The 25,277-nt window shown below is 70.5% G+C and overlaps 1 protein-coding gene across 4 annotated transcripts; it reads left to right on the top strand.

The window, feature by feature from the left end:
- Positions 1-184: 184 nt before the first annotated feature.
- Positions 185-24,302, top strand: COL16A1 (collagen type XVI alpha 1 chain). Of its 4 annotated transcripts, none has more exons than XM_075438090.1 (71): positions 185-249; positions 1,163-1,275; positions 3,311-3,373; positions 3,519-3,636; positions 5,343-5,466; positions 5,556-5,831; positions 5,924-6,004; positions 6,302-6,433; positions 8,129-8,182; positions 8,925-8,960; positions 9,402-9,428; positions 9,616-9,678; positions 9,860-9,901; positions 9,987-10,031; positions 10,241-10,276; positions 10,425-10,487; positions 10,637-10,681; positions 10,761-10,856; positions 11,852-11,890; positions 12,173-12,217; positions 12,459-12,494; positions 12,671-12,787; positions 12,892-12,927; positions 13,040-13,075; positions 13,154-13,246; positions 13,332-13,376; positions 13,506-13,541; positions 13,748-13,801; positions 13,985-14,101; positions 14,175-14,210; positions 14,320-14,427; positions 14,538-14,660; positions 14,727-14,780; positions 14,855-14,896; positions 14,965-15,000; positions 15,218-15,271; positions 15,340-15,408; positions 15,532-15,585; positions 15,743-15,769; positions 15,848-15,913; positions 15,997-16,044; positions 16,143-16,196; positions 16,298-16,351; positions 16,452-16,496; positions 16,594-16,710; positions 17,072-17,107; positions 17,342-17,422; positions 17,595-17,639; positions 18,019-18,063; positions 19,538-19,591; positions 19,697-19,750; positions 20,337-20,390; positions 20,520-20,564; positions 20,676-20,729; positions 20,829-20,864; positions 21,140-21,202; positions 21,350-21,421; positions 21,624-21,677; positions 21,770-21,814; positions 22,018-22,062; positions 22,175-22,228; positions 22,309-22,362; positions 22,499-22,549; positions 22,702-22,791; positions 22,908-22,943; positions 23,041-23,085; positions 23,177-23,365; positions 23,445-23,511; positions 23,585-23,761; positions 23,848-23,925; positions 24,014-24,302. In XM_075438090.1, the coding sequence occupies exons 2-71, from the start codon at positions 1,200-1,202 to the stop codon at positions 24,214-24,216; spliced, it is 4,845 nt and encodes a 1,614-aa protein (XP_075294205.1). In that variant the 5' UTR covers positions 185-249; positions 1,163-1,199; the 3' UTR covers positions 24,217-24,302. The 4 variants fall into 4 exon arrangements, with proteins under 4 accessions (XP_075294205.1, XP_075294208.1, XP_075294207.1 ...); XM_075438091.1 differs by lacking the exon at positions 185-249 and adding an exon at positions 394-416; XM_075438093.1 differs by lacking the exon at positions 15,997-16,044.
- Positions 24,303-25,277: the final 975 nt, after the last annotated feature.

The following is a 25,277-nucleotide window of genomic DNA, read 5'->3' as shown; positions in this document are numbered from 1 at the left end:
CGCTGCCGGAGGGGGCACCCGGGGGGGAGGAGGAGGAGGAGGAGGAGGAGGAGGGCGTGGAGGCGAAGGCGGGCGGTGGCCCGGGCCCCCCCCCCGGGGTGGGGAGGAGGAGGAGGAGGGCGGGCAGCGGCCGGGGGGCGGCTCGGGCCCCCCCGGAGGGAGGCGGGGAAGGCGGCGGGGCCGGCGCGGCGGAGCTCCCGGAGTCCCGGCGGAGCTCCCGGTGTCCCGCACCGGCCCCGCACCGCGCAGGTGAGCCCCGGGCCCGGGGAGCGGGGCACAGCCCGTCCCGGCCGTCGGGGGGCCGCGGGTACGGGAGGAGGGGGGGATTCCCCGTAATTAAACGTAATTAATCACCGCCCCGGGGTGGGCGGGCCGGGAACGAGCCGCGCGGACCCGGCGGTGCGGAGGGTGCGGGGGTAGGAGAGGCGGGGTGCGGGCGGGGGGTCCCGGGGAGCAGGGTGGGTGCATAGGTGGGTGGGTGCGGGGTCGGGGGAGCCGGGAGACACCCGAGGGGAGCTGGGGGGTGCAGGGGGGGTGCAGGCAACGGGGGAACTGGGGTGCAGGCGGGGAAGATCTGGGAGGGGAGTGCGGGAGAGCTGAGTGCAGGCAGGGCCGGTGGTCCCCAGGGTCCCCGACTGCTGTGCGTGGGGACGAAGGGCACGGGGAGCGTGTCCGGTCTGTCACGACGCCCGGCTGCCCGCAGCCCTGCCTTGCTTCGTGGCAGGAAGCAGTCGGGGGGCCTCGGGCCACCCCGGGGGTCCGCACAGGGTGGGGGGATAAAACAGGAGGGAGCAAGACCCTCTTCAGGGGGGTGGTCTGCGCAGGAGGCACCCGGTTCTGCGCTGGGGCACGTCAGCCTCCACGCTTCCGGATGTTTGGAGTAAATCTGGGTGCCGGGGTTGGAGTGAACCTGGGAGTGCCGGGGTGCTGGGGCTCGCCCTGTCTGCTTGGGCTGGGTGCGGAGCAGACGGGGGATCCAGCAATGGGTGGGGGCCACAGGGACCCCCAAAACCCGCCCAAGCCATGGCTGAGTGGGTCAGCATCGACCCCGTGCTGGTGGCTGTGCTGGCAGTGTCCCAGCGAGGGCGTGGGACGGTGCCCACCACGAACCGGTGCCCACCACGTACCTGTCCCGCTGCTGCCTGACCTCTCTCCACCGCAGGCAGCCGCCGTGGCCCCGAGCCGCTGCCGCCGGCACCATGAGGGGTCTCTGGGCCCTGGCGCTCGCGGGGCTCGTCAGCGCCTGCCAGGGGAAGGAGCTGCCGCCGGCGGAAGGTGAGGGGCACCCGGAGCGAGGACGTGGGGTCTGCACGGGAGCGACCCCCTCCTCGCCCATCCCTCGGGAGAGGAGGGGAGGGCTGGTGAGACCCAGGGATCCCGGGGCAGAGGTGGCCGGGGGACACGGTGAGCCCAGCCGGGTCCCCACATGCCGGGACAGCACGCTGGTGGCCGGCATGGTGGCTGCGGACGCCGGCTCCGTGCTGAGCGCCAGCTGCCCCGGCTCTGGAGCTTTGCTCAGCATCCCGTGCAGGCAGGGGGCCAGGGAGAGCCGAGCCGCGGGGATTTAGCCCGGGGACACCCCGCCATCGCCCCCGCAGCGGCCGTGCTCACGGAGGGAGCGGGCTTGGCCGCGCTCCGGCCGCGGGATGCTCGCTGCCAGCTGGCGGTGAAGGCAGCGCCGTCCGGCCACGCGGGCGGGAGCCCGGTCCGGGCGGGAGCGAGCCGGGGCTGCTCTGTAGGTGAGCCAGGACCGCTCCGGGCAGCGGCGAGGACGCACCGAGCTCCCGAGCGGGTTTTGGCCTCTGGCTGTGAGGTGGGAAGAGGTTTGGCCATGGTCTATGCCAATGGTGGAGGGCCCAGGGCTGCCACTGTTCAGCTGGGGACAGGAGGATGACGAGTGAGCCCATGGGGGTCCCAGCTGAGGAGTCCCAGGCTGTGGGGCCGCTGTGCGTGGGTCCTGGCATGGGGCCGGTCGTGGCTCGGGACGGAGACGGATGGTGGGGAGGAGTCGCTGGCAGCGAGGACGCGGTTGCATCAGTCTTTGCGGGGGTGGAGCAGCGGCTCGGTCCGGGGGGGCCCGGGGGCTGCCTGGCTTTGCCCGTACGAGGGACCCCATGGCCGGCACTGGCACCCACTGTCCCGCGTGGCCCAGCCGCCGGGCTCCCGGCCCTTCGTTAGGGAAACGAGCGCTGGGGAGACGAGGTTTTCCCTCAGGGGCAGCGCCGGGGCTGGGAGAGGCTTCAAAGCAGATCGCGCCCGGGGTGATTTAATGCCTCGCTTTCCGCCCCGTGCCCCGCTGCGGATGAGCTCACCGCCGGCGGGAGGGAGCGCTGACCCCCGCTGCGACACGTGCTGTGCCAGGGGTCCCGGGGGCAAGGGACCACGCTGACCCCGGCTGCGACACGTGCCATGCTGGGGGTCCCCGCGCTGCCCCTGCCCGCGTGCGAGCGTGTGGTCGGCCTCGGCGAGACGCGCTGTCGCCGTGCCCAGCTCTCAGGCAGAGGTGGGCAGCGGGGTCGCGGGGGCCAGAGCCGCCCCCCGGGAAGGTCTGAGGAAGGGGTGGGTGAATGGCCAAGGGCCATCCCGGCTCCGGGGCTGGCGTGCATGGAGACAAAACAAATCCCTCTTTCATTACCCCCTTGTTTCCTCCTCCGTCTCGCGCCTCCCCACATCTGGTAGCATCCAGCGGAGGTGGACTGATGCTGCTAAAGCAATAACAGATCAGCGCAGCTGCAGGCAGCGCCAGCGTCCCCGTGATCGCGACCGACGCGGCGTTTCCTGCGCCTCAGCCACTCGCCGGCCCCTGGCCCGGCCCTGGCGCCTGTTCCCTGGGGCCACCGGGTCTGAAGATGTCACCAGGATGGGACGGCGAGGCCAGCAGGCAGCTCTGGGGGCCGTCTCCTCACCTTGGGTGTCCGCGGTGCCCGTCCGAGCCTCCTGCTGCCGATTCCAGCCGCGGGGCGGTTTTAAGGCAAAACACTCAGCAACTGGGAAAAGCATTTCACCTGGTGACCTTGCTGCAGGAGGCGGCTGGGGCCAGCTCTGAGCTCACCCCCCGTCCCTTCCCAACCTGCTGCTTCGCTCCTGGTGGCTGTTGGCAAGGAGCCGGTGCTGCCGTGGGAGCCGCATTTGCTGGATCCGCGCTGCCCTGCGGCTGCCAGCGACCTCGGCGGGCCGGGGGGCCGGGGCGAGCTCCCGGCAGCACCCCGAGACCCGCCGGGGCTTGGGGGGCTCTGCAGAGCCCGACCCTGCTTGTAGAGCCTGCCCGTACCCTGGGGACACCGCGGTGATGTGCTGGTTTGCCTTGCAGGGGAGCCGTGCCCGCAGCTCTGGGACGAGGATCTGGTCGGGGACAAGTACGAGAACGTAACGGGTAAGGGAAGCCCCTCTCGCCCCACAGACGAGGGGTCCGCGCAGCCCCGACTCCCCGGGGACGGGCTCTGCGCCCTGCTTGGAGAGCGTCAGCCCTCGGCAGCCGTGCCGGGGCCGGGTCTCACCCCCTCCGCTCCGCCCCGCAGGTTTTAACCTGATTAAAAGGTTCGAACTGCTGAAGATCTCCTCCATCAAGAAAATCCGCAACGCGCGGGGGCCGGTGGTGCTGCGGCTGGGCGCCGTGCCCCTGGTCCAGCCCACGCGGTGAGTGCGGGCAGCTCGTGGGGTGCCCTCGGTGGCCACAGCACCGCCGGGCACCGTCCCCACGTGTTTTAAGGATGGGGCCCGGGTGAAGCTCGTTGGGCTTTGCCCTTAATTCACGCTGGAGAGGCCAGGCAGCGCCCGGCGGGACGCGGAGGTGCCGGTGGTGCGGCGCGGGGGCTGCCCGAGCCACCTTCCTCCTAGAAAGTAAATCACGGGCTGCAGCGGCTCGGCTGGGTCGCTGCCAGCCCTTACGCAACGGCGGCTCTGTGGCTGCTCTGTGGCTGCTCTGTGGCTGCTCTCCCAGCTTGGCAGGCGCTCGCCGGGGTCTAGACGAGCTCGAAACACTGCCCGGCTCCGAGCAGGCACCGCCGGGTTTGCTGGGGCCGCGGGGATCTGCCGGGGGAGGCACACGGAGCGTCTCCGGCACGTCCTGCCCGGCCGCGCCCGCCGCCGTGCCGCCCCACGGGGCAGGGGCTGGCAGGGATGCTGGCAGGGATGCTGCGGCGTGGCAAGGTGGGAGCAGGTCCACGTCGTCAGGAGCTGTTCCTGGAGGAAGCTGCTGCGGTTTGCACGCCTGCCTCCTCCAGCCCGCCTGTCCCCACATCATCCCGGGGCTGGCACGTGGCTACGCCGGGCACGGGGCTCTCCTGAGGGCAAAGGAGACCCAGCCTTGGCTCCTGACCTGGGCAGCCAAGTCCTTAGATGGCTTCGAGATGGCGGATGCTCCAGGCTGGTGTTGCTCTTGGCTGGGTGCCTGCAGCAGCCCAGAGCCAGCCCTGGGGAGCGCTCGGCACGGGGATGGCCCCGGCAGCCTGGTCGCGAGCTCCAGGTGGGCGCCCATGGGTACCCCTCCACCCTGGCCCCGCTCCTCGGTGCCCAACGAGGGTGGCCCCGTGGCCCACGGAGGGCAGAGGGGACCAGCGGGTCTGGCCTGCTCCCCATGCCTTGGTCCTGCTCCAGAGCCGTGGTTTGGAAAATTGCTGGCATGGTGGAGCCGCGGCTGGGAGCAGCGCAGAGCCCAAAGCAAATATTTCCAGTGGTGGAGCGGGCTGCGGGCGAGCTGGGCACCGTCCCACCGGGGAATGGTGCCATGCGAGGGGCAACCAGGCTGCTGGTGGGAGGTGGGCACCGTGGCATCCATCCCATGGAGCCCCCGGGGTCAGGGATGCCTTTCCCGGCTGCCTGGGGACAAAATTCAACACCGTGGTGACGAGCGCGTGGCCCCGTGCGCTGCAACCGCCCCAGGAAGGCCGCGTTTGGGGGTGCGCGGCGGAGACGGTGGCTGTGCCGTGGGGCAGGGATGGGGACGGCGGCTGGGGGTGCCCGGGGCAGGCTGGGCTGCGTGGGGATGCTCGGTCCCCTCCGCCGTGTGTGGGGTGCAGGGCTGGGCTTCAGGGGGACGTTCTGAGCTCCCCGTGCCGTGCCAGGACGGGAGGAAGCGTCTCTGCCGTCTGCCTCGTGTTCCACTCCCGTTGCGTAAGGGCTGGCGTCACCGGCAGCCGCAGCGCGCGCGGCCGGCCGAGACACGAGCAGCTCCAGACCCAGGCGGCTGCGGCTGCATCTGCCCCGACGGCGTCCGCGGTGCCACCCGTGGGGACAGACCCCGACGGGTGATGCTGCCAGCAGGTGCTGTGTGGGTCGGGGTGTTGGGGCTGGTGCCGGAGCTCGACGCGGGGTCCGGCCGCCCCTGACGCCTGTCCCCGCAGGGAGGTGTTTCCCCACGGGCTGCCCCCCGCCTTCACCCTCATCTTCACCTTGCTGCTGAAGAAGAACAGCACCGGGGAGCACTGGTACCTCTTCCAGGTCACCGACCAGCAGGGCTACCCCCAGGTACGGTCGCGGGGTGATGGGACGCGCCGGTGGCGGGGGGGACAGCCGGGAGCCGTCCCCGAGCGCGGCGTTGTCCCCTCTCTGCCCAGCTCTCCCTGGCCGTGCACGGCCCCGAGAAGAGCCTGGAGTTTCAGGCCAGGGCGCCGGGGACCGCGTTCGTCACCGCCGTCTTCGCGGGGAAGGCCGTGGCGTCGCTCTTCGACGGGCGGTGGCACAAGGTGGTGGTGGCCGTGCAGAGCAGCGCTGTCACCGTCCACCTCGACTGCGCCTCCATCTCCTCCAAGCCGCTGGCTCCCCGGCGGGCGCTGGCCCCGGAGGGCAATGCCTTCCTGGGGCTGGACGCCGTGCGCGGCACCCCGGTGCGGGTGAGCGATGGTGGGGTGCGGGCAGGCTCTGCCTGCGGTGCGGGATCCGTCCCCGCCTGCCCCTCAGCCGCCGCTCGCTTCCCGCTCTGCAGTTCGACATCCAGCAAGCTCAGATCTACTGCGACGCCGAGCTGGCCAGGCAGGAGGGGTGCTGCGAGATCTCGGCCAGCGGAGTGAGTCCCCCCGAGCCCCCAGCCCGGTCCCCACCAAGCCCTGGCACTGCCCTGTGCGGTCAGGGGTTTCCCCAGAGGGGAAACTGAGGCACGGTGCGGGCAGGTGGGTCATCTCCTGCTCACGGTGACCGGGGACACCGGGCAGCTCTCCGCCAGCCCTGGGGGGTCTCTTGGTGCCTGTTCCCGTGGCCGGCACGGGGCACGGTGCGGGATGCATCCCTCTCCCAAGTCACGCTGGGTGCTGGGGCTCCCAGCTCTCACCCCGGCACCCCCCATGACCCCCCCCTCTCCCGGCAGTGCCTCACGGAAGCGCCCAAGACCCGTCGGCAAGCAGAGCTGATGCAGAGCAGCAACCTCATCGAGATCACCCCGCGGTCCGAGGGCCGGGTCTACACCCGCTGCTTCTGCCTGGAGGAGCCGCTGGGCGCGGTGAGCTCCCGCATCCCTCCCGCGTCCCTCCCGGATCCCCTCCCGCATCCCTCCCGCATTCCTCCTGCGTCCCTACCGGATCCTTCCCGCGTCCCTCCCGCGTCCCTCCCGCATTCCTTCCTCATCCCTCCTGGATCCCCTCCCGCGTCCCTACCGCGTCCCTCCCAGATCCCCTCCCACATCCTTCCCGCGTCCCTCCCGCATTCCTCCCGCGTCCCTCCCGGATCCTTCCCGCGTCCCTACCGGATCCTTCCCGCATCCATCCCGGGTCCCTCCGCAGCCCGGCACAGGTCCCCACCCCAGCACGGGATGCTCCTGGCCCCGTGGGGTGGGCAGCGCCCAGCCCCCGCACCGGGCGCCTGGTGCTGCTGAGCCGGCAGCCGCGTGGGTTCATCCCTGGAAAAGCCCAGGCTCACATTTTCCACCAGGTTTGGGGCGAAGGGAGGGAGGGAGCTGGGGGTGGCCGGGCACCGGGGAGCGAGGGAGGGGAGGGCTCCTGCAGCCCCGCCGCCGGGCTGCGCTGGCTGAGCTGCGGTGCCCCAAGCAGGATAACCCATGGGAATGTAGCACCCATGGGTGTCCCAGACAGGGTAACCCATGGGGAAGTCGCACCCATGGGTGCCACAGGCAGGATAATCCATAGGGAGGTAGCACCCATGGGTGTCCCAGACAGGGTAACCCATGGGGAGGTCACACCCATGGATGCCCCAGGCAGGATAATCCATAGGGAGGTAGCACCCATGGGTGTCCCAGACAGGGTAACCCATGGGGAAGTCGCACCCATGGGGAAGTCGCACCCATGGGTGCCACGGGCAGGATAACCCATGGGGAGGTCACACCCATGGATGCCCCAGGCAGGATAATTCATAGGGAGGTAGCACCCAGGGGTGTTCCAGGCAGGGTAACGCATGGGGAGATCGCACCCATGGGTGTCCCAGACAGGACATGGGGAGGTAACATCCAGGGGTGCCCCCCAGACAGGGTAACCCATGGGGAGGTCGCACCCATGGATGCCGCAGGCAGGATAACCCATGGGGAGGTCACACCCATGGGTGTCACAGACAGGACATGGGGAGGTAACATCCAGGGGTGCCCCCCAGGCAGGGTAACCCATGGAGAGGTCGCACCCAGGGGTGTCCCGGGCAGGACAACCCATGGGAAGGTAGCAGCCATGGGTGTCCCAGGCAGGGTAACTCATGGGCAGGTCACACCCATGGGTGCCCCAGGCAGGACAACCCATGGGGAGGTTGCACCCATGGGTGCCCAGACAGGGTAACCCATGGGGAAGTCGCACCCATGGGTGCCACGGGCAGGATAATCCATGGGGAGGTAGCACCCATGGGTGTCCCAGACAGGGTAACCCATGGGGAAGTCGCACCCATGGGTGCCACGGGCAGGATAACCCATGGGGAGGTCACACCCAGGGGTGTCCCAGACAAGACATGGGGAGGTAACATCCAGGGGTGCCCCCCAGGCAGGGTAACCCATGGAGAGGTCGCACCCAGGGGTGTCCCGGGCAGGACAACCCATGGGAAGGTAGCAGCCATGGGTGTCCCAGGCAGGACAACCCATGGGGAGGTCGTACCCATGGGTGTCCCAGGCAGGGTATCCCATGGGAAGGTCACATCCATGGGTCCCGTGGGCAGAACAACCCATGGGGAGGTCGCACCCATGGGTGCTCTGCTCTCCCCACAGGAGCCAGCAAGGACCCTGGGGAGGACCAGCCTGAAGGGAGATCACGAGGAGAAGGTGAGGGGAGGTGGGAAGGGGCGTCCCAGCCCGGCAGCCCCGATTCCAGCACTCTCGGCTCCGCTCCCCTTCATCCCACCAGTGCAGGGACCGTGCTGAGGCCTGTCCGCGCCCCGGGCTGGGTCTGTCCCCGCTGTCTTTCTGCTGCTGCCAGAGCTGCAGGAACGCCTGCAGACGCGGCTGCTCTGCTCCCCCGAGCAGGAATTGAGGCCCCACTTAACTCTCCGCCGCTGCTGGAGCGATCCCAGACGTGGCCAAGGGCCTCTTTGTTCCCTCCGAGCGTCTCCGGAGCGCTGCCGGAGCTGGGAAGCGTCTCCAGCATGTTCCATCCCCCCCGGGGCTGCTGTGACCCCGCAGTGGGATCCTGCCGGGGATCCCCAGGGTGCAGACCGGGTCCCACGGCGGGGTCTGGGGGACAGCGGGGGCTATGAGCCTGCCTGGCTTTTCATCTCATCCTCTGCTCCGTGTCACTTCCCCACGGGGCAACGGGGTCCCCCTGAGCAGCCGGGGACACCCAGCAAGGGGGTGAGGTGTGGGGTTGGCTTCGCCCTTCTCCACCCCGGGCATCCCCCCGTGCCCACGGGCACCCCGGGGCCGGTGGGGAGAGTCGCTGCTGGGTGAGCCCCACGGGTTTGGGGTGCCCAGGGGAGCGGGGCAGCGGGTGCTGCTGGGTTGTGGGTGCTGTAGGGTTCCGGGTGCTGTGCATGGAGCTGGCGCAAGCTGCCATCCCCGTCTCTTCCAGTGCCCACCCTGCTCGCCGCAGACGGCCTCGGCCAACGTGAGTGTGCCGCCGGGCTTTGCCCGGTGGGAAGGGACGGGGACCCCGACCCATCTGCTTGGCACTGGGCGGTGAGCTGGGGTCGTCGGGGTGCTGGCCCGGGGCTGTCACCCGCGGCTCCACCATCGCCGCGAGCCCCCCACGACCCACAGCTCCTCCTGGCCCAGGGCCCGGCAGCGTCTGGCTGCGGGGAAGGTCTCTGATCCCTTCCAGATGCGGCCCCATTCCCATGGAAACCTCTGGCTGGAGGCGTGGGGTTGGTGGCAAAGGGGACAGTGGGTGTTCGGGACCCCGTGTGCCCCGTGGGGCTCCCGGGGTGGCACTTGGGGACAGGGTGCTGGGAGGATGGGGACCGCGGCAGGGACGGGGCTCTGTCCCGCTGCTCGTAGGAGGCAGCATGCCCTGGCAGGGCTCTGGGACACCTCTCTCCTCTCTCCCTAGGTCACACTCGGTCCCCCGGGTCCAAAGGTAGGTTTGTCACCCCCCACCCCCACCCCCCCGAAACGCAGAGCCCGGCTCGGGCAGGGATGTGGCCACGCAGACCCTCGGCTGTGCCCAGAGCATCCCTGCCCGGGAGCCGGGGGCCTGCTGGGGGGCACACGCGTGGTCATGGGGACACCCCCGTCTTGTCACCCACACCTCTCCTCTCTCGCAGGGTGGGAAGGGTGAACGTGGCCTCCCCGGCACCGCCGGCAGCAAGGGGGAGAAAGGCGAACGCGTGAGTGTCCCTGGCTGCGTCCCGGGCAGGGACCCCCCTGCCCTGAGGGTGCTCCCTGTGGGGGTCCCCGGCTCAGGGGGGTCCCGCTGCCCTGGGGAGCGCTCCTGCCCCCCACGGCCCCCCATCCCCAGCCATGGTGGGTGCAGGCAGAGCCCCTGAGCCACATCCCCCCCTCCCACAGGGCGCTGACTGCGTGCGCACCCACCCCGGCGGCCCCGTGCAGGTGAGACCCCCCCCACCCCTCCACTTGCCCCCTCTGGGCTCTGCCACCCCCCCTCACCCCAATCCCTCCTCCTCCTCCTCCCCAGTGCGCCGAGGGGCCGCGGGGCGAGAAGGGGCAGCGTGGAGAGGCGGTGAGTGATGCTCGGCGCGGGGGGCTGTGGCACGGGGACCCACCCGTGGTCCCCCCCCTCCCGTGTCTCATGTGTACCCTGGGCTGGGGCGTGGGGATCCGGCCGCGAGGAGCCGGCTGGGTGGGATGAAAGGAGCGGTGGTGGGGGCAGGAGGAGGGACCCCCTGCATGAGCCCACCCAGGGGCACCCACCATGCTGTTCCCATGCAGGGGGTCCCAGGGGCGGCCGGCGCCGACGGGCAGAAGGTGAGTCCAGCCCACCCGTGGGTCCCAGCATCGCAGCAGGGACCACTGCCCCGGGGGTCCCGGGATGGCGGCAGAGCTGCCAGGACCTGCCGGTGCCGACGTGGGTGGCACTGGGAGACGGCGTGGGTGCTGTCCGTCTGTCCCGCAGGGCCAGAAGGGTGAGAAAGGCGACGGGGGACTGCAGGGCAAGCCGGGGCGCCCGGGGCGCGATGTGAGTAGTGATGGGTGGTCCTGGGGCATCCCCTGGGCACCCCTGGGGCATCCCCCGGGGCCGTGGGGTCCGGCCGCTGGACCAGGCGTCCCCGTGGCGTGCACGGTGCTGCGCATGCGGAGCCTTCACACCCCGTCCCCTCCCGGCAGGGCCGGCCCGGAGAGATCTGTGTGGTGGGACCCAAGGGGCAGAAGGTAGGTGGGCACTCTGGGCGTGGGAGGGTGGGGGTACCCAGCAGCGGCGCTGGCACTGACACCCCGCTTTGCCTTCCAGGGTGACCCTGGCCTCGTGGGACCCGAGGGGCTGGCCGGCGAGCCGGGGCCCCCGGGGAAGCCGGGATCCCCAGGGATCGGCTTTCCCGGGAAGCCGGTAAGGACCCCTGCCCCGTGGGGCTGCGCCCGGACCGTGTCCCCGGCTCGGCATGGGGTGCCTGTAGGTGGGCACCGCCTCACCTACAATATAGCAATACCTACAAATACAGGCAATGATTGAAAAAACTTAGCCTTCAACAAGATCTAAACAGGGAGGAGGATGAAGGAAGTCAAGGGAAAAACTAAACAAAAGAGCGGCAGCAGACTGAAAGAGATGTAGAAAGACAATGTAAAAAGCCAGGGTATTCTGGAAAAACAACAAAAAGTGACTAGATCCGAAAGGAAGATGAAGAAATGAACGTCCACAAGTGAAAAGCCAACAGAGATTAGGGAACAAAAGAAAAAACATAGAAAAATACAAGGACCGTGAACTAAAAGAGAGATTTCAAAAGAAAATCTGTAATACTAAGGACCTAAGGAATGACACAAAACTCTTGAAGACAGCGATTTCAAAATCGTAGACTTCCAATGAACCTTGATATAGGGAGGAAGATGAAGGAAGTAAAGGGCAAAACTAATACCCCATGGCAGAAAACTAAAACCGCTGTAGAAAGACAATGTAGAAAGCAAGGCCACTCTGGAAACCCTTCGACTTAGAAAGAAAACTTAACTAGGGAGGGAGGTAAAGGAAATCAAGGCAAAAACTAAAAACTAACACAGACATAGAGAGACAATGCAAAAAGCTTGAGATCGAAAGGCAAACAAGCAATACCTACAAATATAGGCAATGATTTAACAAACTTAGTCTTCAACAAGATCTAAATAGGGAGGATGATGAAGGAAGGATCTCAATAGGGAGGAGGACGAAGGAAGTCAAGGGAAAAACTAAACAAAAGAGTGGCAGCAGACTGAAAGAGATGTAGAAAAACAATATAAAAAGCAAGGCCACTCTGGAAATCCTTCGACTTAAAAATAACTCTGAACTAGGGAGGAAGATGAAGGAAGTACCCAGGGCACCCTGGTAAGGCTGATGTCATCCTCTCTCCCTCGTAGGGTGACCCTGGTGGCCCCCCGGGTCCGAAAGGAGAAAAGGTGAGTGGGGGGAAAGGGGTCCTGCCGTCCCCCCATGCTGCCGAGGGCACCTCGGCGTGGCACGAGGGGGATCGTGCCGGGAATCCCTGGCCGGAGCCGGACCCGCCGCGGCTGGGTCAGCGCTGGCTCGCGGTGCCGCCGGCCGGGCAAGCCCCAGCTGGGTGGCCCAGGGCTTGGTTTGGGGGGCAGGAAGCCCCCCTGGGGGGGAGGAGGGTGCTGGGGGTGCTGAGGGCTGGGGCTTGCTCCCTCGCTGGGCTCAGGCTCTCCCGTCTCTGGCTCCAGGGCAGCTCGGGAGCTCCTGGACCCGGAGGATCGCCCGGGACGCCCGTGAGTACTGCGAGCCCGGAGCCGAAGCCCGGGGTCAGGGATGGGTTTCCTGGTGTGGGGCTGGGGCTGCTTGGCCGGAGCGGTGGTGGGATCCGAGCCCGGGCGCCGGGAGGGCTCTGGGAGAGCCGGTGGCCCTGTTCGGGGCTGGGACCGTCCCGTGGCACTGCCGGGGGGCACTGCCGGGGCAATCCTTGGCCTCAGGGCTCCCTGAAGCACCCCATCCCCTGCCTTCCTCCCGCAGGGACCCCCCGGCGTCCTGGGGCCGAAAGGAGACAAGGTGGGTGCAGCGGCAGGGTGACCCCGCTCGGGGCTGTGCCACGGGCATGGCAGCCTCTGCCAGCGCGGCTCCACCGCCGTGCCCGTCCCCTGGGCTCGGGGCTACCTGGGGCATCTCAGGGGCCACCCCGAGGACCCCCCAGCCCAGGGCTGAGTCTCACTGTCCCCACTGGGCAGGGCGAGCCGTGCGAGGTGTGTCCCACCATCTCGGAGGGGATGCTCGGTGCTGCCGGGGTGCCCGGCAAGCCGGGACCCAGGGGAGCACCCGGAGCACCCGGCAAGGATGGGGTCTCGGTGAGTCGGAACCGGGGGGCTTGCGGGCGGGTGCACGGGGTGGAGGGCAGGGCAGGGTCTTGTCTCAGATCCCTAAGGCTCCCTCTTCATCTCCCCCTCCCCAGGACAGACCCGGCCCTGCAGGACCCAAAGGGGACAGGGTAGGTGACGGGGGTCTGAGGGGTGCGCTGGCTCGTCCCCAGCCGGATGGGGGGATGCTGAGCACCATCCAGCCCGGCAGCTCCCGGCCCAGCTCCTCTCTTCCCTCCCCAGGGAGACCCCGGCATCCACGGGATGAAAGGCGAGAAGGTGAGTGTCGGTCCCTGCGTGCCCCCCGCCCGCTCGGCGGGCAGCCCCCGGAGCCGACCCCTCTCCCTGCCCTCGCAGGGGGATTCCTGCCCGTCCTGCGATGCCCGCGTCCTGGCCGCGCTGCTGCGGGGTCCCGTCGAGGGGCTCGAGGCCGAGCCGGCGCCGCTGCCGGTGAGTACGCGGGGCTGAGCCCCCCTCTCCCGTGCCGGAGGGTCCCCGGGGCTGCAGGGGTGTAACTGTGTGGGGCGATCGGCAGGGCGAAGTGGGGCTCCCCGGGCTGGCCGGCATCAAGGGCCAGAAGGTGAGTGACCCCAAAACCCACCCCTCTTACCGCACCCCCCTGAGGGAGCGGGAACGGCTGCATCCCCCCGTGGGGTCCGGGCAGCCGTGGCTTCCTCCAGGGCCTGATCCTGACCCTGCTCTCTCGCAGGGGGATGGTGGTGAGGAGGGACCCCCGGGCAGACCGGTGAGTGGGGGTGCGGGGGCTCACTCAGGGTGGGTGCTGGGAGCGGGGGGTGCAGGAGCCGGGTGCTGGGGCCGTCAGGAGGGACCCCCGGGCAGACCGGTGAGTGGGGGTGCGGGGGCTCACTCAGGGTGGGTGCTGGGAGCCGGTGGTGCAGGAGCCGGGTGCTGGGGCCGTGTTCTCATCTCCGCCGTGGCTTCTCGGTGCAGGGGCTCCCCGGAGAAAAGGGCGATCCGGGCGTGCGGGGGCTCAAAGGAGAGAAGGTGAGCCCTGCGACGGGGACCCCCCGGGACCCCACTCACTGCCCCGTGTGTGAAACCTCTCCAGCTGAGACCCACGCAACTCATTGCACGGGGCAGCGCTGAGCTGGGGGGGGCAGCGAGGGCTGCGGCCCCCCACCCCGCAGTGCTGGGGTCCCCGAAGCCACCGGGATGTCCCCTCGGCAGGGCGAGCCGTGCGGGCAGTGTCCTCTGGAGCCGCAGGCCCTCGAAGGGGCAGCGACGGTGCTGGCTGTGCCCGGACCCCCGGGGGAGAGGGGCCAGGGCGGCCCCCCGGGCAGAGCGGTGAGTGCCCCCCGCGCTCGTGGGCACCCGTTTCGGGGGATGCTCTGGCCTGACCCCCTCCTCCCTTCCCCAGGGCAGACCCGGCGACGCTGGCCAGAAGGGACAGAAGGTGCGAGGGGCTGGGGAGGGGGCTCCGGCGGGGCTGGGGGTGGCAGAAGGGGCTGGGGTTGCCATGTGCCCCCCCACCCCGTGCCAGCCTTGTCCCCTCGCTTTGCCAGGGGGACGCAGGCAGCCCCGGGGACCCGGGCACCCCAGGCACGACCGGTCTGCCGGGGCTGTCGGGTGAGCCCGGCATCAGGGGTCCGGCCGGCCCCAAGGGCGAGAAGGTGAGACCCCCGTGCTTGCATGGGGCCCCGCATCCCGTCGCCATGGCGTCACCCACCCCCTCCACCCCTCTCCCATCCCGACCCCCCCTCCTGTGCTCCCTCCTCTGCAGGGAGACGCCTGCGAGCCCGGTCCCGCTCCGCATGGGGACTTCTCGGAGGTGGTGGGCATCCCAGGCAAACCCGGGGCCAAAGGGGACCAGGGCCCCCCGGGCATCGGCCAGCCGGGCAGACCCGTGAGTGCCCCCTCCCCAGGGCGCTGCGGGTGGGGTGCCCTCGGCGCTGACCCCGCTGTGTTTTAGGGGAAGCCGGGACTGCCGGGGGTTCAGGGCCCCGCCGGGCTGAAGGGGCTGCAGGTGAGCGGGGCTGCGGGGGGCCGGGCGCTGGGGAGGGGGTCTCAGGGCCACCCACTGCCCCTCTGTCTCCCTAGGGTGAGCCGGGACCGCGGGGGATCGGCCAGCCGGGACCGCAGGTGGGTGTTGGGTTGCCTGTGCCGTGCCGGTCGGCTCCGCTGGCTCTCACGCATTTTGCTTTTCCCAGGGAGAGCCCGGGACCACCGGACCACCCGGGAACCCTGTAAGTAGCGTTATGGGCAGCCCCCAGCCCCCCATTTCCTGCAAGTAGAGGGGATCACACCCCTGCAGCGTCAGCATCCCCCCCCCCCCGCTGTGGGTGGTGGCAACAGGGTCCTGGCCAGACCACCCTGGGGACAGCGCTGTCACCACAGCTTGCTGGGTGGGCAGGGGGGCTGGCTGGGGGTGCCGGGGGACCTAATGCCCTCTCCTGCTCCCAGGGCCCCCCCGGACCCCAGGGACCCCCGGGGATGGCGGCAGAGAAAGGCACCAAGGTAAGGGAGCATCCCCCAGCCCTCCCTCCCCACCCTGCCCCCCCACTCCTGCTGTCCTTCCTCCGCAGGGATCTCCGGGGCCCAAAGGTGCCGTGGGACCCCCAGGGCCACCAGGAATCAGCATCACGGGACCACCGGTGAGTCCTGCCCTCCAGGACGGCCATCGCTGTCCCCCCCCCCGTCCCTCGACGCTGGCTAAAGCCGGCCACGCCACGCTCCGAGCCCGGAGCTGAGCTTCCTCACCCTCCTCTTCCTCGCAGGGCACCGAAGGGCAGCGGGGGCTCCCCGGGGTGCCCGGGTCCAGCGGGCAGCCGGTACGTGGGGGGTGGCCGAGGGTCCGTGCCCGCGAGCGCAGGCAGCGCGGTGCTGAGCCGCTGTGCCCCGCTGCTCGCCCGGCCGTGGGTGGGGGGCACGGGGTGGGGGGCTGGGGTCCGCCTGCTAATGCACATCTCCGGCTTTGCCTCCTCGCAGGGGGAGAAGGGTGCCCGGGGCGAGAAGGTGAGTTGGGGTTGGGGGTGAGCTGTACCCCCCCTGCCACCCTGCCACCCTCGCTGCCCTCCCCACCTCTCTCTGCAGGGAGACCCCGGGGAGTGCCCCTGCCCACCCGGCCCCCGCCAGGACCCCAGCTACGCCGGGATGCCGGTAAGCACCGCAGGCACCCCCGGGCCCCCCCCCCGGCTCCGCTTCGCCCCCGCCGAACGCTCTCCCCCTTCTCTCGGCCCCAGGGAGCCCCGGGACTGTGGAGCGGGATGTCCTGGCAGCCGGGCCCGCAGGTGGGTGCTGCCCCCGCTGCGCTGCGCCCACCGGACCCCCGTCCCGCACCCCCTCACCCCCCCACCCCCATCTCTGTTTGTCTTTTGGGGCGTTGCAGGGTCCCCCCGGAGACCCCGGACCCCCCGGACCCCCCGGTGCCCCTGGCCGCCAGGTGAGCGATGGGAGCAGCGATGGGCAGCGGGCGAGCGGGGACCGATCCTGCCCAGCCTTTGGTGCAGGGTTTAAATATTCAAACTTTCTCCGCGGCTTTAGGGGATGCCAGGGCACAACGGTTTGCCGGGACTGCCCGGGCCGGCTGGAGACTTGGTAGGTAGCAGCTGTGCCCACGGCAGCCCCCCACCACAGCCCCCCATCCTGCTCCCCCCCAGCACGGGGACCGTCCCCTTCCCCCCTGCGTCTCTTCCAGGGGCCGCTGGCCGTCATGGCCGAGAGGAACATCAAGGTGCTGAAGGTGAGAGGGTGGGGACGGGGCACCTTCCCACCGTGGGGCCATGCTCGGGGGACCGTGAGCCCCTCGGGACCCCCCCTGACTCCCCGCCTTCTCGCAGAGCCTCTGCGGGGACTGCGCCCAGCTGCAGGCAGCCTTCAGAGCACCCAGCAGCAGCGAGGGGGAGAAGGGGGACGGCGGCATGCCGGGTGCCCCCGGCAGCGAGAGCTGCGCCCGCGTGAGTGTTGCCCACCTCCGGGTGCGAATCCCGGCACCCAAAAAGCCCCTGGTCCTGGTGGGTCTTGGGGTGAAGTGCAGCGATGCTCCTGAGCCCCCCCAACACCAGCTCACGCGGGGGTGGTGCGAAGCAGCAGGCACTTGCGGGGCTGGGCACGCTCTGGGCACGCTGGGCTCGCTGGGGGTGCAGGCAGGCTGCCATGCACAGCTCCTGCCCGTCCCCGTGGGGTCCCCGGGGAGGGGGACAGGGTTATCCTGTGCAGGGGCTGCAGCAGCGGGTGCTGAACGCCTGAGGGGTGCGGGATGTGGGGGTCCGGCGGCTCCTCTGGGGATCCCCAGGTGACTCCTGGGTTTTCTTCCAGTGCTTTGCCCAGTTCCCGAGAGCGGAGGAGGCTCGGGTGAGTGAACCGTGGCACCCAGCACCCTCTCCCTGGGCTGCTACCCGGGGCTGGCTCCGCGGGTGCTGCAGGGGTGGTCCCCGCTGCGATGGGACCCGGCTCTGTACCCCCGTTGTGGGAACAGCCGAGGCTTCGGGGAGCGGCGTTTGCTTCGGGGGGCACTTGGTGGGGCTCAGCGGTGGGCAGCGGGCAGAGCCATCGCCGTCTCCTGACACGTCCCCCCGCTCCCTGCAGGGTGACAGCCCCGACCCGGACTGCGTGGGCGAGCCCGGGCTGCCGGGTGCCCCGGGCATCCCCGGGGAGCGAGGCGAGCAGGTGGGTGCGCTCCCCGTCCGTCCCCCATGCCCCGCTCCTCCGGCACCCACCCCGCTGTCCCAGCCCTTCCCGGGGGCCGGGGCTGGTGCCCCGGTGCCCCTCGGAGCTGGAGCGGGGCCAGGTCCCCGCTGTGCCCGCCATGGTCGTGTCTGACACCGCCATCTCTCCCCAGGGCTCACCGGGACTGCGGGGACCCCCGGGGCCGCCCGGGCCCATCGTAAGTACCCCTGCCCGGGGTGGAGGGCTGCTGGGCTGCACGGGCATCGTGTCGTGAGCCCTGGGGGGGCTCGGAGCCCCCCGCCGCAAATCGCCAAGGGCGCCCAGCGCCGTGCCCCGAGGCCGCGGTGATGGGCAGAGTGCTGGGTGCGTGGCGAGGCGGAGGTGCGGCACGGTACGGCACGGCACGGCTGTTCCCCCCGGCGAGGCTGGAGATGGAGGTGAAGGCGCTGCCAACCCGGAGACGGAGCAGGAGCCCGGCGTGGTGGGAGGCTGAGGCCAAGCCCCCCGGCGCCCGGCCGCTCTGCGGCACCCCGAGGGCTCAGCCCAGGCTCCCGGGTGCGATATCCAGGCTGTGACCTCCCTGTTTCTCCCCTCAGGGCCCCCCAGGCTTTCCTGGAACGCCTGGCTCACCCGGATTGCCCGTAAGGACCCAGCACGGCTCCGCTCTGTGCCCTCTGTCGCTGCCGCTTGGTTTGGCTGTGTCCCCTTGTCCCTGTCCCTCCCGGGAGCAGCTGCAGCCCAGCTGCCCCCCTCCCCTTCCACACCATCTCCATCCTCCCATTTCCATCCCCATACAGGGGGTCTCGGCGGACCCGGGGGTCTGCAGGCTTGGGAATGCTGTTCCTGAGCTCGGGGACCTGGCGCTCGCTGGCACCAGTGCCCTGTGTTGGGACCCGTCACCGCTGCGGGACCCGGCTGTGCCGGGGACGGCCGTGGCTCCTGGGCTGGCTGGCCCTGGCAGCCCTCGGCGTGCCGGGGACCTGCTGCCCTGGTTTGGTGCCCACGGCTTGTCACAGCTCCCGTGGGGTGGGCTGGGTGCACTGGGTGGCACCCGGCTGCTGCCCCTTCCCCAGCTGCCCCGGGGACCCCCTCGTGCGGGCCGGGAGGATCCCCCCGTGCAGCTGGTGCTGCCTGAGGTCATCCTGCTTCTCCCCTGGTCCCCAGCTCCCTTGAGGTCAGCCAGCCTCCGCCAGCATCTCCATTTTGATCTTCATCTCCATCTTCATCCTCATCTTCATCTTCATCCTCCTGCTCCCAGCCGTGCTCCCTCCTGGCACGGGGCGGTGGTGGGGCTGCGCCGGTGGCTCTCGGAGGATCCTGCCCTCCCTCGCCCACGCCAGCCGTGTCCTGCTCCTGTCCCCTCGTCCGCTAATGTCGGCGTAACGCCGTGGTCTGTGGGTCTGTGTGGGTCTGTGTGGGTCTCTGTGGGTCTGTGTGGGTCTGTGTGTGGGTCTCTGTGGGTCTCTGTGGGTCTGTGTGTGGGTCTCTGTGGGTCTCTGTGGGTCTGTGTGGGTCGTCGCTCTGCGGTGTGTGTCCTGTCCAGTCTCCGCCACCTCAGCACCATGTCACCCCACTAACCTGCCTGTGGCACGGAGCCCGCGGGCTCCTGGCTGTCACCCGTGTCACCCGTGTCACCCGTGCCTGGGAGGATGGGGAGGCAGCGGGTGGCACCGGGCTGGAGCTGCAGCCTGAAGCGTGCGCTGGGCGGTGGCGGGGGTGCCAGGAGCTGGGTACCCCACGCAGCCCTTCGCCCAGCGCTGAGCTTTCCGCAGCCCCGTGGCATCGGGGCTGCCCGTGGGTCCTGCCCGTGGGCCGCGGCGTGGGGGGCAGAGGCAGCAGTGACCTGTGTCTGGGCGTGAGCGTGCCCGGCCGCCCTCGGGCATCGAGCCTGGTGCCCGTGGCTGGTGCCGTGGGTGGGGGGAGCCCGGCCGGGGGCCGAGCGGGTCCTCCCGGGTGCCCGGAGGTGCCGGTAGGGCTGGGGCTGGCGGAGGCTGCCGACCCCCGGACCATGGTCCTTGGTCCCCACGCTCTGCCCGGCCGTGCTGCCAGGTGGGCACAGCCCTGGGCAGGGGCCGCAGGAGACCCCCCTGCAGCTCCTCTCTTCTCCCTCCCAAGGGTCTCCAGGGGGAACGTGGCCCTGCCGGGCTCGCCGGAGCCAAAGGGGAGCCGGTGAGTGGGGGGGGAGGAGGGGACGGGGGGACAGTGGTGCCCCGTGGGCTTTGGGCACCTGGCTGGGACATCGCAGTGGCTTAGGGTCGTTCTCCTCCTGCACAGGGACCTCCAGGGCAGCCTGGGTACCCCGGCGCGACGGGCCCCCCCGGCCTTCCCGTGAGTACGGGGGGAGCCAGGCAGCGCCTGCCAGCCCCCAGCCACCTCATGTGGCCCCACGTCCCTCCCTGGGGCCCCCCACGCTGCTGGGGACGGGAGGCAGGGGAGCCCCACGGGCAGCCAGCACCGTGTCCCTGCAGGGCTCGTCCCTGTCCCGGCCATCCCCTGTCCCACAAATTCCCGGTGTCCTCCACCGTCTGTCTGGTCGCTCCATCCATGCCCCAGCCACCCGTGCTCCGTGCATGCCCCGTCTGTGCCCCATCTTTTCCCATCCGTCCCTGTACCCCATTCTTGCCCCATCTGTCCCCCAGCCCCATCTCCCATCCATGCCCCACATCCCGTCCATGCCCCACGTCCCATCCATGCCCCACGTCCCATCCATGCCCCATCTCCCATCCATGCCCCACGTCCCATCCATGCCCCCCATCCCGTCCACGCCCCACGTCCCATCCACGCCCCACGTCCCATCCACGCCCCATGTCCCGTCCATGCCCCACGTCCCTTCCATGCCCCACGTCCCTTCCATGCCCCACGTCCCAGCTCGTCCCCTGCCCCACGCGGCGCCTCCATCACCTTCCTTCCCCAGGGCATCAAAGGCGAGCGAGGCTACGTGGGCCCCCCCGGGGAGAAGGGGGAACTGGTGAGTCCCTGGGGTCCATGCTGCAGGGGCAGGGGGGCTGGGGGCTCTGTTGGGTGCCCCCCTCGCCGTGGTCGCTGGTGCTGAGGTCCTTCCAGCCACATCCATCTGACCGCATTCCTCCCTTCCCAGGGACCCCCCGGCTTGGACGGCCTCCCCGGTCCCACGGGGCCAGCGGTAGGTGCCCACCCTGATCCGCTCCCGGGGGACTGTGGGGAGGGAGGGGGGGGGCGGCTGCGGTGGGTGCAGCAAGGTGCTCCCCACCCCCCTCACCCCCTCTCTCCTCAGGGGCCGAGGGGCGAGCGCGGGCTCCCGGGCAGCGCCGGCGAGAAGGGCGACCAGGTGAGCGTCCCCGAAGGGCGGCGGGGAGGGGGATCCCCGGGACCCCCGCTGGGCAGGGTGCGGCCGTGGGGGTCCGGCTCAGCTCTTGTCTCTCCGCAGGGTTTCCAGGGCCAGCCCGGCTTCCCGGGGCCGCCGGTGAGTACGTCCCGCCGGGGCCGTGGGGAGCGATGCTCCGGCACGGCAGGGTGTCCCCAGGAGATGATGCTGAGCCCCAGCTGTGTCCCCCCGCGTCCCCAAGGGGCTGGGGTCCCAGCCAGGGTGGGGATGGGGGTTTCTCCCAGATGGACACAGCCATGTGGAGAGCAGCCCCGCAGCAAACCTGCGAAAATAAGCTTGGAGGCAGTGGGCTGCGTGGGGCTGGGGTCTCCTGCCGTGACACCCCCCTCACTGAACACCCCGCTTCTCTTTAGGGACCCCCCGGCTTCCCGGGGAAGGTCGGTCCGGCTGGGCCCCCGGGACCGGCAGCCGAGAAGGTGAGAGCTGCCGGGACGTGGCTGCGTGGTGGCACCGCTCGTCCCGGGGCTGGGGACCACGTTTGGCCCCTGCTCTGCGGGGTGGCCGAGGGGTGCCCGGGCACGGCCCCGGCTGCGCCCGTCACCCTCCTCCCGTGGCTCTTGCAGGGCAGTGAGGGCATGCGTGGGCCGACGGGGATGCCAGGGCCCCCCGGACCCCCTGGACCCCCGGGCATCCAGGTAAGACCCCTCCCCGTGCCAGCCCTGGGGGCAGAGGGGACAGGACCACCATCCTCACGGAGCTCCTGGTGAGCGCTGCTGGCCGTACCCGCTCCCCAGGGACCCCTTCCCATCGCCTGGGGGGCCCAGGGCAGGTCCCTCGGGGACCCCCAGAGCCCCTGGGTGCAAACCACCCTCTGACCCCCCCTCCTTGTCCCCGCAGGGTCCCACTGGCGTGGAAGGACTGGACGGCAAGGACGGCAAGCCCGGGCTGCGGGTGAGGGTCTGGGGCTCGCCTGGGTGCTGGCAGGGGGACAGCCACCCTGCCACCCCCCAGGACACCCCCAATCCGTCTCTCTTTCTCCACAGGGTGACCCCGGCCCCCCCGGCCCACCAGGGATGATGGGTCCACCGGTGAGTGACAGCCTTCCTTGTCACCCCTCGGACCCAGTGTCCCCTGAGCAGGGACTGTCTGGGGGTTGCTGAGCCCAAGGGTGGGGGGTGGCCATTGCTCCCAGCCCGGCGCTGCAGGTTGGGGTCCCCGGCAGGTACCAGGGTTGGGGTCTCCTGCCTCCTGTGGCAGCCGGGACCCCCACCCAGCTTTTTTCTCCCTCCAGGGCTTCAAGGGGAAGACGGGGCACCCGGGTCTCCCGGGACCGAAGGTGAGCGATGGTGGCAGTGGGGGACGTGCGGTGGTGGCCGCCCTGGGGACCTCGGTCCTGGGCCAGGGTCTGCACGTGCTGCGCTGCCCACGGTGTCCCTGCCTCCGTTTAGGGTGACTGCGGCAAACCCGGTGCCCCGGGGAGCACGGGCCGGCCAGGAGCGGAGGTGAGCGAAGGGGTGGGTGGGCACAGGACCCCTGAGCCGGATGGCACCCGCACCCCCCCTCATCACGCTGCCTTCCCCAGGGTGACCCCGGACCCATGGGACCCCAAGGCCGGCAGGGACCCCCGGGGCTCGTCGTAAGTTGGACCCATCCCCAACAGCGCGCTGGGACGGTGCCTATGGCAGGGAGCTCGGGGGGGCTTCCCTCCAGCACAGGAACCGGGGGCATCACCCAGGACCCCCCCCGGTGACACCTCTCTCTCTGCACCCCAGGGACCCCCCGGCAGTCCCGGGCAGCCGGGTCCCGCTGGCCTCGCCGGAGTGGTGAGTACTGCGCGGGGCCGGACCCTGCCCCGTCACGGCCCCAGATGCGGGATGCGGGGTCCGGGTGGGTGCCCCGGAGGGTGGGTTTGGGGGTCACCATCCCCATCCTGCGCTGACCCCGACGCTGCCGTCTCCCTCCTGCCTCCCTGCAGGGGCTGAAGGGCGAGCGGGGCTCCGCGGGGGAGCGGGGTCTGCCAGGGATGCCAGGACAGCCGGGACCCCCCGGCCACCCGGGACCACCGGTGAGTGCAGCGGGGCGCGAGGGGTGGCACAGACCCCCGCACCCCGGGGCGGCGGGGACCTCGAGGACGGCACCGCGCCGGTCGCTGTCTCACGCCGCCCCGCTTTGGTTTCTCAGGGGGAGCAGGGACCAGATGGACCCATCGGTAAAGAGGTACCAGCCAGGGCTTTGGGGGTCTCCTGCCCGGCGGGACCCCAGGGTGCCATTCTGGGGGGCATCCCCACCACCCCGCTCCTCTGTGTCTCCCCAGGGCCCCCCAGGAAAGCCCGGCATCGCAGGACCAGCTGGCCAGAAGGTGAAGGGAGAGCCCGGCCGTGCCCCCGCCCTGGCACCCCGCAGCCCCCCGGGGTGCTGGGGCTGAGCCCTGCCTCTCCGCCTCTCTGCAGGGCGAAGCTGGGACCCCCGGCGAGAGGGGCTACCCCGGGGAGAAGGGCAGAGCCGGCATGCCCGGGGGGCCGGGGAAGAGCGGCTCCATGGGCCTCGTGGGGCCACGGGGGCCGGCGGGTGAGAGGGGTCCCCCCGGCTCACCGGGACCTGCGGGCAGCCCCGGGCTGCCGGGCCCCCCAGGGATGATGGTAAGGAGGGGGCGGCTGGGGCGGGGGACCCCATCCCCGGTGGGACGCGGTGACGATGGCCCCTCGCGTGTCCCCCCAGGGAGACGTGGTGAATTACGACGAGATCAAGAGGTTCATCCGGCAGGAGCTGGGCAAGATGTTTGACGGTAACGGGGCGGCGGGGGTGAGGGGTGGTCGCGCCCCGCCATCGCCCGCTGAGCGCGGCCGAATTCCCCGCAGAGCGCATGGCGTACTACACGTCCCGGCTGCACTTCCCGGTGGAGATGGTGGCATCCCCAGGGAGACCGGGCCCCCCGGGGAAGGACGGGCTGCCCGGGCGGCCGGGACCCCCCGGTTCCCCGGGGATGCCGGGGCAGATCGGCAGAGAGGGGCGGCAAGGCGTGCCGGGCATGCGGGGTAGGTGCTGCTCCCCGGGGCGTCCCCGGTGTCCCCAGCCGCCATGGTTGTGCCAGGGTCTCACCCCTCTCCGTCCACTTCTCCAGGCGAGCCGGGAGCCAAAGGAGAGAAAGGAGAGAAAGGCGTGGGGGTGATGGGGGACAGCGGCCCGCCGGGACCCCCAGGTGAGCCCCCTCCCTCCCCCTGGCCACCAGCCCCATGCCAGCCCCCCACCCTGCCACCTCCCTCCCTCTCTCTCTCCATCTCTTCCAGGTCCCCAAGGGCCACCAGGCTACGGGAAGATGGGTCCCCCGGGCCCGGTGGGACAGCAGGGCATCCCCGGTGTCCCCGGCCCCCCGGGAGCCACGGGGCAGCCGGGCAAGACGGGGCACTGCAGCCCGGCGGAGTGCCTGGGCGCCATGCCCCTGGAGCAGCCCCTCTTCCAGCCCAAAAACGTCAAGGGCCCCTTCGGCTGAGGGGGGCCCCGTGCCCCCCGCCTTTGCTGTTCATATTGTTTCCCCGCTGTGCCGGGGGCTGGGGGTGCGGGTTTGGGGGGGTCCCCGCGGGTGTTTGTACAGCTCCGTCGCGCTCGGGAGGGCGGGTGGATCCCGCCCGGTCAAATACACCCGTCTGGTGCCTCCTCGCTCGGCCGCCGGCTGGATCGCTGCCCGGCCCCGGAGCCCCCCGGCCCTGCGCCTGATGGGGGGGAGCCTGGGGGGGTCGCAGCTCTGAGCCCGGGGGATCCCAGCCCTGATCCTGGGGGATCCCGGCACTGATCTGGGGGGGACTCCTAGGCCAGCTCCTGGGGGGATCCCAGAACAGCTCCCAGGGGATCCCAGAACAGCTCCCAGGGAGATCCCAGCCATGATCCCTGGGGATCCCAGCCGTGATCTGGGGAGATCCCAGCCCTGACTCACGGGGAATCCTAGACCAGCTCCTGGGCAGATCCCAGCCCCGATCCCAGGGGATCCCAGCCCAGCTCCTGGGCAGATCCCAGACCAGCTCCTGGGGCGACAGCAGCTCTGAGCACGGGGGATCCTGGCACTGATCCGGGGGGGGATCCCTGCCCTGACTCGGGGAATCCTAGACCAGCTTCTGGGGGGATCCCAGCCCAAATCCCAGGGGGTCCCAGAACAGCTCCTGGGGAGATCCTAGCCATGATCCCAGGGGATCCCAGCCCTGATCTGGGGAGATCCCAGCCATGATCTTGGGGGGGGAACCCTGCCCTGACTCAGGGGGAATCCTAGACCAACTTCTGGAGGGATCCCAGCTGTGATCTCGGGGGATCCCAGCCTTGATCCCAGGGCATCCCAGCCTTTCTCTGGGGAGATCCCAGACCAGTTCCTGGGGAGATCCCAGCCCCAATCCCAGGGGATCCAGGCCCTGATCCTGGGGGATCCTGGCACTGCTCCAGGGGGGGATCCCTGCCCTGACTCACGGGGAATCCTAGACCAGCTCCTGGGGGGAACCCAGCCCCGATCCCAGCCCAGCTCCCGGGGAGATCCCAGCCCTCCTCCCAGTGGGACCTTGCGGGGCT

This window comes from Opisthocomus hoazin, chromosome 17 (genome assembly GCF_030867145.1).
Source record: "Opisthocomus hoazin isolate bOpiHoa1 chromosome 17, bOpiHoa1.hap1, whole genome shotgun sequence".
Taxonomy (NCBI): Eukaryota; Metazoa; Chordata; class Aves; order Opisthocomiformes; family Opisthocomidae; genus Opisthocomus; species Opisthocomus hoazin.
The sequence above is the reverse complement of the archived record's forward strand: the minus strand, read 5'-3'. Positions and strand labels throughout refer to the sequence as shown.

What these genes read in the sequence shown, in the direction of transcription:
- COL16A1 (XM_075438090.1), top strand. Translation starts at nt 1,200, where the DNA reads ATGAGGGGTCTCTGGGCCCTGGCGCTCGCGGGGCTCGTCAGCGCCTGC. An exon ending in ACCAGCAGGGCTACCCCCAG is followed by an intron (nt 5,467 to 5,555) that starts GTACGGTCGCGG and finishes CTCTCTGCCCAG; the next exon opens with CTCTCCCTGGCCGTGCACGG. An exon ending in CAGGACCCAAAGGGGACAGG is followed by an intron (nt 12,928 to 13,039) that starts GTAGGTGACGGG and finishes TTCCCTCCCCAG; the next exon opens with GGAGACCCCGGCATCCACGG.